Genomic DNA, 13,530 nt, shown 5'->3' with positions numbered 1-13,530 from the left:
TAGAACGATAAAACTGACATATGGCCTGCTGCTGCCTCCGTTTACATGTTCACCTACATATTGCAGGTTGAACATCTCCCTTTCAAGTCTCTAGCATCTTTCAAGGCTGCCCTGAAGGTGCACCTGCTGTCGATTGCGCACCAATTTATTCAAGGCCCCTTGTGCCATTTTCCTCTGCCACCTACACCTTCTTATACCCTCCCCCCGGATCTCATCAGTGACTAAAAAAACAAACACATATGGATTTTGTGATTTACTTTGTGCATGTGATGTCACAGTTGGTGCCTTTCTCGTTTCCATCCAATATCTTCACTAGTCCCCATGCTTAACCGCGCAAAACTTTTGATGTTGCTATATAACTTATAGGCGGTGTAAAGCATTTCGGTTAGAAAGGCTATTCAAAGCACCTGAACTAATAAACAAAGGATCAAGCATCTGACGTGGTGTGAAACTCACTTGCTTTGTCTGTCCAAAGAACTACTGACGAGGCCCTTGCTGCTTAATGTGATTCATCAGCCGTGTTTTGTTCTTTCTCATGTCAAAGGGTTTTCATCCACTCAGATGCATAAGCACCAGCAATTAGTGTTAAAAATGTGTCCAGTGACTTACACGTGGCTCGAGTCATTGACATGCTGTTTTTGTTTGTTGCAGAAATTGCTCCCAACTACGAGTTTTATAAAAATGCGGATGTCAGGCCTCCTTTTACTTATGCAACCCTCATAAGACAGGTGAGCGTTGATATACATTAACTTTGTCTGCGTAAATTAAAATTCATTAGTGTTGAAAGTGAGGCTCTGCTGAGAAAATGCCATCTAGTCTACTTAGTAAATCATTATTTGATGTTAAGTATGTATCTTGTCTCATTTTAGGCTATCATGGAATCAAGTGACAGGCAGTTAACGCTTAATGAAATTTACAGCTGGTTTACACGGACATTCGCTTACTTCAGGCGAAACGCAGCAACATGGAAGGTAACTTCGTCAAACACAGTTGCACCACAAATCCCAACATAACTGGGAGCATATAGCTACCTGACACAGAAGAGTGTCTTCCCCTCTTTTTAACCTACCTCTCGAATGGAATGAATTTCCTTTTCAAAATGACACGAGAAAGAATAATTTTGCCTCTGATATCGTTTTCTAATTTGGTTCAATTAATAGCGGAGGCTTGGCAGAGAAATGAGGGCCTGACACACTAATTACAGTGTGAGCTCTCAATCATCAACACCTTTGTTAGTCGCACTATATTACTTTTTCTCTTGCATATTATTGGCTAATTAGTTTGAAAAATGTCTGTTTGCCTTGTGCAACAAACGAATGTGGAGGGTTTTGTCTTAGTTACTACCTTTTGTACACATCATACCTCATCACAGGGACAGACGCTGCCAGAGGAGCAAGGGCCTGGGCTACTCAGCTGGAACTAAGAGAAAGTAAAGTGAATATTATCCTGTCAGAACATAAATGCAGTTTATTTACCTAGACAAAAGGGCTCATCCATACCCCTGTCCAAACAACGTCATTGGCTGCATCCTAAGAGAAGCTAAAAAATGTTGCCTTTGTGAATCTATTTTCAGAAAAGAGCAATGTCTAGAAAGATAAGGGCACTCAGTGCAGGCTAAGTGAACTGTTGTATTTTCATTTTAAAAATAAGCCGTCAGAAACATCAATTAGCCACAAGCCATTTGGTACAAAAGGGGAAAATGTTTGTAGCCGAGAATAATGGAGGCAGCAAAGCACTCATCAGCACACTAAGAATTTCAAACTGCAAGATATGCTAAAGTGAATTAATTTGGATTTAAAATGCAAATTAAACTGGCAGGCGATTACAGATACTGTAGAGTGTGAAAGGCTCGGAAAGCTTTTAATTTACAAAATGTTGAGTTCTTATGAGCTGCTATGTGGGACTGTAAATGAATGTAATTGTTTTATTTATGCACATTTTTCCAAGATATCCATTTCTTATGATGTGTCTGTCAGGGGTAATCTGCAGAAAATATGTTTTGGCGCTTTTTGACTGGGTAATATTTTGGTTTAAAATATGCATGTTCTTTGTTACTTACTGTAGAATGGAGTGGTGGCTGCTGTGCCATTTGATTTACTGAGAGAAAATTTAAAAGAAATGCAAGGTGATTTAATATCTTAGCGTGGTCTCATCTCCACAGCTCGGGGATCCTGCAAAACTCATTCTGAACAGCTTATTAGTTCTAACTATATCGCATGCATAATAAAACTGCTCATTTGCTCATTAATATTAAAATTATCACATTCAGAGCCATGGGCATTAAGATCAATCAAATCCTTGGATTTCAGGTCAGATGCTAGATCTGCTTATGCTTTTTTTCCTTTCCCTTTTTTCCCCTTTTATGCTGGCCTCGTACAGCAAGCCAGAAGCTTGTCGTTTGTGCAAACAGAAGAAATAATCTCCATAAAGATTACTTTTATTTTCTAGTCCTAAAAACAGAAATAGGTCATTACTAAATGTACTTTGTACAGGACCTGCTGCTGCTAACAGCAATTCCTAACACCCTGAAATGATAATTACATTTTCAGAACAATTCTAAGATTTCGTTTTCAGCATGTGTTTTTTTTAAGATTTACCAATTTGACCTAAAAATTTAACTACTTTATTTGTATACAACAGTAATTTTGGAGAAACAGCACAATATCAGTTCTTCGATAAAGATTTCATTTAAAATTAATTATATTTTTAAAATGTTTGAATTGGCATTTCTTTATAAAAAAAAATATAAAAAATGAGGCATCTGATGGGCAAAACCTCATATTTTAAGCACTATGTCACCTAATGATGGAATAATCAATGTCATTTCATTATTGCAGCGATGGAAAGTATGTCTTTCAGTCTATTTGCATAAAGCTTTGTGCAAAATCAGCCCTTGTCACTGAAGCCTTTTTAGCATTTTAATACCACAAACTGAACTGGTTCCTTCTGGACGTCTCAGAGATCACCTTGCACTTGTTGAGGGACACAACAGAGCTGCCATACCTGTTCTGGCATTTTCAAACAGACTGTAGTTTTTACAGATATTGCAATTGAGAAGAACTAGATAAAATAAAGGTTTCATTATAATGGCTGAGAAAGTTAGTCACCAGAAAGTTTAAACCGTAGGCTTTATTGAGTTTTATTTTAATATTGGCTTGTGATATTTGACACACTTTCATGAAATCATTATTAGAAATTGTGATGTTCCAGAGATTGTACTGAATGATGTATTCTTAAATTGCATTATTCATTCCCTTGCCCATCTTCTGTCTAACAGAATGCTGTGCGTCACAACCTAAGCTTGCATAAGTGTTTTGTTCGAGTAGAGAACGTGAAAGGAGCAGTGTGGACAGTGGATGAAGCCGAGTACCAGAAGAGAAGGTCACAGAAGATCACAGGGTACGGTTCTGTTCATTTATAAAGATATACTGCTATGGTGGGTAAATCAGTATCCGAGGATCATTTAGTATCACCTACCATTTTGCTTGGCGGAACTGTTAGACAGGTACACAAAGAAAACTCATCCCATAGTACTTAAACTACATTCAAGTTGATTAGGTCGTCACCAAACAGCATTTAATGGGTGCTCAGTGCTGGCACTGCCAGCCAATCAATAGGCTGGCGATCAAGAATGTAAATGTGGGAATGCACATTCAGGATAAATAATTTGCTTTCATTGAGCTTCTAAAATGGCGTGTCCATCAACGATTAACCGCACCCATTTAAAGACTACATGGAAGTCCAGTGTGTCTAAATGTAACTCCGCACTCTCCCTTTCAGTTATTTTTTTTACCAACTGAAAAAGCATAGCAAAACCTCAGCACAGTACCCTTGTCCTTATTTTGGTGTGTTAGTACTTCGTTTGAACATTAGTTCACACATGTATAGTTAGAATAACATTAATACAATGTTGAGAATGTTTTCTATTTGTGTTTTTGTTGTAAGACACAATATTTTGTTTCATTCCTCGATATTTATTTCAAATGCAGTTCACTAATGCCGTATTGCAAAGCTTATTACCATATACTGCCTCAAAGTGAGAGGGGGGTGACTGTCTTTCATCACTCACAAAAATAATAAGAATGCCTTCTCTTTAATCGGAGTGTAGTTTGTGTTCCTACAAAACAACTCTTCATTGTCATTCACCAAGCCATCGGCATAGTGGAAACAATGTGCAAACATTGATCTGGTATGGGGTCATCCGTTTTCTGTTTTGCCACTTTTAATCTTTGGACATGTGGTTGTGCTCAATACTTCTACCACTAAAACTGTACTGCATTTACATCAGTTTTATCTGTAGCCCATTGCGTACCTCCCCCCAAAAACTACTTCTAGATTTGCTACTGAAGTACTAGGATCACATTCATCCACAGAAATTAAGAACAGCCGTGGGATCCACCTGATGGATGCCGCCCAATACCTGCCTGTGGCAAATAGTCTGACCACTGCAGATTAGTGACCTATCTCTGTGTGTAGGGGAAGAGGGGGAGCTACAGATGTTGTCTGTGCTCTTGCAACAAGGCTATCCCTATTTACCCTCACAATGTTGCACTTCTCTTGAAGGTAGTAATTTCAGCCTTGTTACTGCCAGCACGATTAAGAACATTCATATGTATTGCTGCACAGCCACAGGATAAATGCACGGAATGTTTTTTTCAACTGGTACTGGCCGATATTTTGTTGGGTGCATCATTTGCTTCTGTTCTGCTTACTGTGAATGAAGGTTAATTCTTCCCAATTAAAATTCTTATTTTAGCACTCATTTACCACGTTTTTTGTACTTGTCTTGGAAATTCTGTCCACCATGGGGCACATTTCACAGCCATTACAATTTGTACAGCTTTTACATTGAGTTCTATCACTGAAAATATCCTGTGGATCATAGTTTTAAAAGGAGGTAGTTATTTGCATAGGTCCACTTTGAAATCTGAATTGATCCAAGACACTTTCATGGAATCATGTTCTCTTCTGCCTGAAATAGGTTGGGATTTCCTATTTTGGAAACATACACTATGGTGATGAATTAATCCATATGCACAGGTGTCAACGCCAGCCAGAGCTATTATTATTTCAAGTGTTTGCAACGACTGAACGCAGACAGAGCTATTCACATAACATATTTACAAATATCCACATTAGCTATATTGCAATTCTTGAGTGCTAAACTCAGACAATGAAAGCCTCAGATCTTTCGAGTTCCAGTATTGACAAAGTGTTCTGGTTCTCTCTCTTTCTGTCTCACTTTTCCTGCACTCTCTCTCCTTGTCTCCATCACAATCATTCCCCTCCATCTATCTCTCTGTGAAAGTCCACAACTTCAACAATTTATAAGACTGCCATCCATCTCCTAGACCGCAAACATATGTAGGCCAGTATATCCCTTCAAACTTTTGAACTGATACACCTTAAAATGCTCATCTATACTGTTATTCCAATAAAACGATAAAAAAGTGGACATCCATGCGTCGCATTTGAGTGAAAACTACATAAAACATAATTAGGGCAGGATGTCTCTGTCCACCTGCTGTTATCACAAGCGGAAGCACCACGGGCTGTTTTAAGGTCATTAAATTGCTTGCAGTGCGATCTAAAAGTTGCATTAAAGACCTTGATCCCCTTAATTATGTGCAAATGGCTCCTGGAACCATAAGTTGCTCACATGTGAATCTCAGCCACTAATATCTTGAAACTGGAATCCAGCCTCTGGTTTATGATAAGGGTCTGGACACCTGCCGATGTGGGTCGGTCTAATCTGCACGTGCCATGGCTTTTGTGACTGGTAGCACAAATTGTTCTACACATCCTCCCTGGAGCCATTCAATAATGGGGGCTATATTTAAAGGTGTAGCTCTAAGTATTCCAGTTTCTTTTGCAGATGTATTCTATATGGTTGACTCTTTCATGAACATGCTTTGCACAGCTTTTTAACGTTTTTAAGTAAAGACTCCCTGCTGTGTCTTGGATACTGCGTTTGGTCATTTTCTATTTGATTATGGCTCCCTTTGAGCGTTTCCGAATCTGTGACCTGAATTTGTTGACCTTTTAGGTATTTTTGCTACTGACTGCATTCAAGCTAGAGCAGCAAAGAATTATTCAAATCCATTTTAGTGATTTAATATCAGCTGATAATATAGAATTTTATAAAAAAAAAAAAAACACAAGAAATATGTAAGCATAGGAGAGGTCCAGCAGAAGTAATGTATTGGTGAACATCAAATTAAAATTACATTTGTTAACATTCCGACCCATAAAAAAAAAAACATTGTGCAACTCAATGTACACATTTTGTAAGCTTTCTAAAGTTGGTATAAAAATCCAAAATAATTCAAACTACATATATTTAGATAGCAGAAAAAAAATCTACAAATAGAAAATTCTATTCATGTAGGCATGTGACCATCGAGAAAAAACTCCTAAGCATTTAGGTAAAAATCTCACCATTTAAAAATTCACCAAGCAATTAATGGAAATATTGATTAAGAACACAACTCTTAAGTATACGCACTACACGTTTTCAAGTACACACGTTTGTTTGATTGGGAGGAGGAAAGGCAGAGGCTTACAGAGAGCCCCCCAATCTTGTATGTCGGCGTGGCTTCGCTAGCCATTCTCAAGACCTGTAAAATGTACAGTCCTGAGAGAGACACTCATAGGGTAGCACATATTCTGCAAAGTATATTGCAACAGCATAAGGAAATGAGTCCATGTTTTCCTGGGGCTTCTCTACATGCAAATCAGGAATAGCTGTTTTGTTAGTTAAATTAGACACAAAAAAGAAGACATAATAAATGTGGCTAAGATGCCATGTCTAATTCTGCCAGCATGGAGTAACTAGTAGCCAATGGATTATGTAGAATACCTAAACTCTGATAATTCTTCTTGTAAACTTAAAAAAAAAAAAACTTTTTCTTTGGAACAACTGTTTTATGAGTTGTGATGTATTATATTGATATCAAAGAGGCAATGAAAGGAAATTCTTAAATTTCCCCAAGGCACATGTAAACTAAGATTTGGAAGTCACATTGAACCGCAAGCAATGTTTTAATTGTATCAATGTTTAGGAGAAATATGTCTCAGCCTGGCTTGGGTGTTTGTGTGGTGCTGGGGGAGGAGAGAGCTCGTGAGGAGGAACAAGTATTGACATTTTGTGAATTTTGCTTGTCATAAAAATAAATGTTTCCCCGAAAGCTTCAGCATAAGACTTTAAAGTCTGTCTTCAACTCTGTCTTTTAAGACTGGTCTTTTTATGAAGGGTGGGTAAACATCAGTGATGAAACGTATTAAAATAGGTGCCATAAGCACTACTAACCAAGATCATTCACTTAGGACCATTTGCCAAATTTAAAAACTGTCCTCCAGAAACAATGATAGCATGAATCCACTTTGCCGCATGCCATGTCTCCCTAACTTAAAACATGTTTTATGCTTTTCAGAAGTCCAACGTTAGTCAAAAACATTCCTACCAGCCTAGGTTATGGGGCAGCGCTTAATGCAAGTTTGCAGGTAGTGTTATAAGCATTACTTCTTGTTTTGTTGCATTCACTATTTTCAAGTGATATTTTGATATGTATGTTTAGTTGATTTTATTGTCAGTGGCCTATTAGTTATGACTGTTTCTACTCACATTCTTGTTCGTTCTGCATTTGTTTTATGGGTGCCTTTTCTTATGTATGTATGAAATGTATGATGTGATTAATTTAGCTTTTGTGCAGCACCTTGATGCCCTTTATTGGGCAGAGCTAGAACTTTAAAATGATAAAAAAGTACTCATGTAAACGTTTTTTATTTTTCCTTTGAAAAACATTGCATTATCTGTGGCAGTATCTGGTGTCACCCAGTGTACAATGCAGGTGAAAATACATTCGTTTATACGCAACCTGTTATTAAAGATTTGCATACAGTAATTCTAAATTCAAATACTCTTAATAACGTTTTATAAAATAACTGTTTATTCCTCATATTCAAATACCAGAGTAGCACATTCAGAGACATTGTTAAATGTAAAGTGCCTTTTTTAAATTGCCAGTAAATTCTTTTTTGGTAGCCATGCCTATGTGAATTGGCCCCAAACGTGCAACTCCCTATTAGTAAAAGTGCGAGTGCAACCTTTTCTATTTGTGCTAGCTGTATATGAATATTCCCCACATAATATATTCCATTTTAGTTCCTGTGTCAGCTGTTATGGGGCCAATTCAGAAAAGCAATGAACACTATGTACCAGAATTTCCCGAGAATACTCCAAATGCTTTTGTCAATAGGCCCCTTCCTTCTGATGAAATACAAAACTTCACATTCAGAACTACAGGAAGCTGCTGGGCATATTGTTACTGAATTCTGACTGTCATAACTCACTAAAAGGTGTAGCTGAGAAAAAAGGATAATATTACCCATTTTAAGTGTGTGCCTCTCTTCTTGAAAAATATAGTAACATACCTGCAATATTGTTTCTTTTGTTAGATTGTTATATTCCTTGGAATTCAGGATCAATTGGGCACAGTATTCACTATCTCAAAACCTTAACATTGTTTGACCTATAATAGAGGGACCCTGAATGACTATAGATGTGTACTGTAGATATGAATATCCTTAAAATATGAAGATTTGTTATCGTAAATCAACTCTGGCAGCATTATGGAGTACCAGTGTAGGTCATCTGATTGAGTGAAAAGAAAAGATTTTAGAGCTGACATGTCATCCATGTGTCATATTGAGGTAATAAAACCATGAACATCCATGGTCACTGTAATGTGATATTAATATCATGTATGTCTGTGATGTTCAGAAAGATAACACTGAAGTCTCAGATCCTTGATGGCCATTTTTGCATTGTTATAAGGAATAGATTTCTGTATCGAAATATGTACTTGGTTAAAAGCTAGTGAGCATTATACTTGATACACCTTATGGATGGTGAATATATTTACACAAATGGCTTAAAATGGAAGTGATGCAGGATCATTGTTTGTAACACCTCTCTCAATATTTAGTTCTGGTAAAGTAGGGAGTTGTGGCTTTCACTTTATGGATATATGTAGGACTTCACCACGTTTCAATTGAAGTTTTCGTATTACCTATCATAGCTGTAAACTTCCACTTTCCTCAAACATCTCCACTATTAACATACAAACCCCAGTTTCCCCAATTATAAAGCCTCTACTTCTCACTGATGTCTCCCTTGCTGTCATGTCTACCCTCTTCTTCTAGCTTACCATTCACAGAGCCTTCTAAGATCTCACAGCTGCACATCAAAATCTACCTATGGGATAATTGTTTTTTATGCTCCCTTCCTTAATGACATATGTAAGAGAAGCCTTCTACACTGGCCTTGATACCCTATTCACCAAACAATGATACACTTGATGTTTACAAAGGCCCAGATTGCTAGCAAAGATGACTATTTATAATTGAAAACAGAGCCTACGTTTTCAGAGATACTGCTGGAACTGCAAACACCATTCAGGGCAATAAGCAAGGTTTTGTTAGGGACAGTTTAGGAGTGGATCTCTTACAGATTTTGTTTCCAGCTCCCCACTATCGCTCCATTTGTGCCACTGAATATTACCTAGTATCTGGTAATCTTTAAAGTAGTTGACCCTTACAGTAATTTATTACCATAAAGCTTCTGGTGTCTAGTTTTACTTCACAGTATCATACTGGACACCTCAAAATTAAATCAATTGATATTTTAGTAACTCTAATTTTTCACTTGCACAAACAACCTTTGTCACTGTTTCAATGAGCTGTGTGTTCAGATCAGCCTTGGCTTCCATAGAGCATACAAACTAAGCAAATCATGCATCCAGCTTTGATAGTCTGTCTGTTCAGATAACCTTCAACTTACTTAGACTGCACATACTATTTCAATCATGTGCCCAGCTGAATTTAAAAGACAACCAGTATACATAATTACAGTATTATGATTTCTCAGGTTAGAGTTTTATCTCTTCATTTTCTATAAAATTATAAATTTGCATTTGACAAACCTCATGAATTTTCAATGCACTTGCTAGTTTTAACATCCCACTATAATGTTTGACCACTCGTATCCAAGCAATTTCCTGTACATATTTCTAACAATTGTTTTTTTTCAATTAGCCAGGTTTGTAATGAACATAAAGCTTCACAGATTAAATAAAATTGTGGGTAAAATAATAGAAAAGTATGTTTTGTCTTAACTTACATGCTAATATCACATTTTGTTGGATAATTGTTTCAACAAAAAGTTGTGAAGAGATTTTTCTCTCTCTCCTTCTCTTCATATTGGTTCTAGTGTTGTTAGTGAGCTGCATCAAGCAAGATCCTCTTGTCAGGGAATTTCATCAAAAGGAGAAGAGTGAGGATCATTTCTGTTCTATAGGAATGACATTTCCTTTATACTCTAGAACCTTGCTACACAATGGAAAAATGGCTAGCCATATTTTAAGAGATTTGGAAAAATTCCTCCAAGAAACTGGGCCAAATACCCTTTATATCCCATTTAGAAATCGGTAACTACAACCCTTCTGAAATACTAACTTAAAGAGAACAACATTGGGTCCTACTGTGTTTAAGACAACCTCCTTAACTAGATTCCTAAATGTTTCCCAAAACACCCCGCTTTGGGTCCTTTCTAGTGGGATTTGGATTTAGGATCACTTTTAGTTTGCAATTTACAGTGAACATTAGAGTATAATTTTAAAAGGCACAGAGGTTACTATTCATTGTAAGTAAGCTAGTATACAATGGGGAAATTTCACTTTCAGGTGCCAGAAGATTTGACTGGGCCACCCAGCCAGTAGATGCATGACCCACTAGGGGGATGCTCCAACTGAGAATATGAGAGCAGACATAATTATATAAAATTTATGTACAATCTCTGTTTTCCATCAAGTGAGGAGGGAACTATTGAGAGGCCACATGGTCTGCAGTCCATAAGCTCAATACGGTCACGGGTATGAAAGGCTCAGAAAACAAACTGACAAGAGAGATACCATTGAAAGTAAGAGAAATACTTTGTGAAGTGACCAGGCTGGATAAATTCAAGATATGGAATATAACAGCTAACTCAAAACTAGGGTTCCCTGACAAAAGAGAGGAGCCTGAAATACCTTGAACAATTTTTCAGGCTAGGAGAAGGCACTTAGTCATTGGCTGGTCAAACAAGTCCACCACCTTTACAGTAGGTAATTAAGCACAAACTGTGCACAAGGCAAGGTTGTGTTTCAATAGGTTGTGCCAGATGCAAGAGGGAACATTTTCCAAGATTTTGAGGGTACTGTGAGATTTATGTCTTCTGTGCTAAACCGGTTTCAGACTTGTTAGCCTTACAGGAGAGACACTTAACTTAGACTGAGCCGGTATCAACACTGATCACATGCAGATACCTTCACTTACCAAACATAGGTTGGCATAATACACATTGGTAGCAAGGACTAAATGGAAGGAAGTAGCCCAGGGGATGGGGTTGAGGAGTCCTAACATGGGAACAGTGGCAGGAGGTACCTCGGAGCTACATCACTACTATGAGTTCCCAGAAATGTTTATTACAAAATGCAGATTTACACCTGATTGACAGCAGTTGAAGTGAAAAATGTACTGATTACTATTGCATTCCACCAAAATCCAGATGTTTAACAATTGTTTACGTGCTGTGCTGTTTTTGTAAATGAAAAAAATCATCAGAAAGAGTTTATACAAAAGAATGCATTTTAATGCATGACTAACCTCTTGCATTGATGAAGTTGGGGCTAGCTTTTTAGGTGTATTTTTTGTTTATCATGTCGATTTATTTCTTTTATTAGGCTGCATTGGCAGAGAGTAGTTTACCATTGCTTGGTAACCCCGGTTTGTTGAACAACACACCCAGTGGTCTACTGCAGGCAGTACACGAAGACTTGAACGGTTCACTGGATCACATTGACTCCAATGGGAATATCAGTCCGGGCTGTTCTCCTCAGCCTCATATGTAAGTACATAGTAGAAAGCTAACATACAAAGACATATATGTGGAAAAGAGTCATTTTAATAACTAAACTCACAGTTGTTCTATTTCAAACAAGGGTATGAACAGTAAGTAACCAAAAAGCAAACACAAGTTACTGAAATTGAAATGATTACTCATCTCCATGGATCAACTTTACTTAAACTTTAGGATGGGCAAAGAGTGCATACTAGCACTTTTGTGGTAATGTTATCACTTGCGTAGCGGAGAATAAAACAAACAAGGCCTTACTCACAAAATCATTTATCAGTAAGGAAGGAACACTACAGCAGTACTCTTTTAAATACTCATGCAATCATGGTGAATCATCCCAAAACATCCAGCATTTTACTAATAAAAGTACAAAGAGGTCACTGTCCCTTCCATTTGTACTATAGGAGTATTTCAGTGTTTCATTTTGTTATCAATTTAGATGTTTTAGGGCTAATACACAAAGTAATATGAGTTCATAAATGATGAAGTACTACAGGAGTACAAATTTACATACTCCAGATTGTCCTTGTGACAAGACCACCAAGGGATTTTGCTGCAGTTCATATGTTATAACTATTTTTTCATCATGCCAAAAATGAAGAAATCAGATTGTAAAACATTTTCCAGGCCTATTAGATTTTTGCATGTAACAAAAATATTAAAGATGTTTTATCAATATGACGAAAATAGTAAATTGTGTCTGAAATTTGATTTTAGTTTCCATATTTTACAAGCAGGGAACATTTTTCAATTTCTTATCAAATAAACCCAGCTCACAAAAAGAATGTTCCTCATGCTGAATTTTTGTCCTTTGCAAAAATCATTATGTGAAAATGGACTGGCGCCCTCAGGGTGTGCTCTGTTCCCTGCCTCATAGGTAGGAAAACTATGCATTATCTCATATGCTATATATTTTATCAGTGGCCACCTGGTGTGAAATATTTTGTACAGAATAATGCATTACAATATAGAGACTCCACTGTACTTTGTGAAGCAGCACCACTACATTCCCCAAAACAGAGTGCTGCTATTTTGTATGGCAAGTACTTTGAACTTGAGTTAAACTCTTAAGACACAGAACAATGCATACTTGAAAAATGACAACTTAGCGTTCCCAAATCTTAATTGTAATTGTCTAACTATACTTGCGCTTTTTCAAAAGCACTGGTACATCCCAAACTGACCTTAGAGCTCTCTGGGGTACATAAAAGAGGGATCAACAAGAAGCATCGTGGCACATTTCTAGAACTGGTGAATATGGCAAATCATTTTAATATTCCTTGCAGGCTAACCAAATATACATAGCGGCCGATCCCATACCGTGGTTAAAAATGAATATTCTTTTTTAACCTCGATATGTGGTCAGCCGATTTATAGAAACTGCAAAAGATAAAGTTTAACTGTTAAAAACAGTTTAGCAGAAGCTAGTAAAAATGAACGTTCTCTGTTAAATAAATCAACACAATTGGTTATTCAAATGAAATTACTGGTGGGTCTGTATTGGCAAGGTTTATGTGTTACATTTTATGCAATACTACTACCCTATCAATATTTAGCAGTTAACTGTATCATTAATT

At 37.1% G+C, this 13,530-nt stretch overlaps 1 protein-coding gene across 10 annotated transcripts in view; it reads left to right on the top strand.

Annotated features, from left to right (window-relative positions):
• Positions 1–13,530, top strand: part of FOXP2 (forkhead box P2) — a 261,065-nt gene that overhangs the window by 201,010 nt on the left and 46,525 nt on the right. For all 10 annotated transcript variants that reach the window (XM_069228942.1, XM_069228948.1, XM_069228946.1 and 7 more), the window contains exons 12-16: positions 652–728; positions 870–971; positions 3,278–3,399; positions 7,434–7,503; positions 11,781–11,944. In XM_069228942.1, coding sequence (XP_069085043.1) covers positions 652–728; positions 870–971; positions 3,278–3,399; positions 7,434–7,503; positions 11,781–11,944 — 535 coding nt within the window. The remainder of the gene's footprint in view (positions 1–651; positions 729–869; positions 972–3,277; positions 3,400–7,433; positions 7,504–11,780; positions 11,945–13,530) is intronic.

Source organism: Pleurodeles waltl, chromosome 4_1, assembly GCF_031143425.1.
Source record: "Pleurodeles waltl isolate 20211129_DDA chromosome 4_1, aPleWal1.hap1.20221129, whole genome shotgun sequence".
In the NCBI taxonomy this organism is placed as follows: domain Eukaryota; kingdom Metazoa; phylum Chordata; class Amphibia; order Caudata; family Salamandridae; genus Pleurodeles; species Pleurodeles waltl.
The sequence above is the reverse complement of the archived record's forward strand: the minus strand, read 5'-3'. Positions and strand labels throughout refer to the sequence as shown.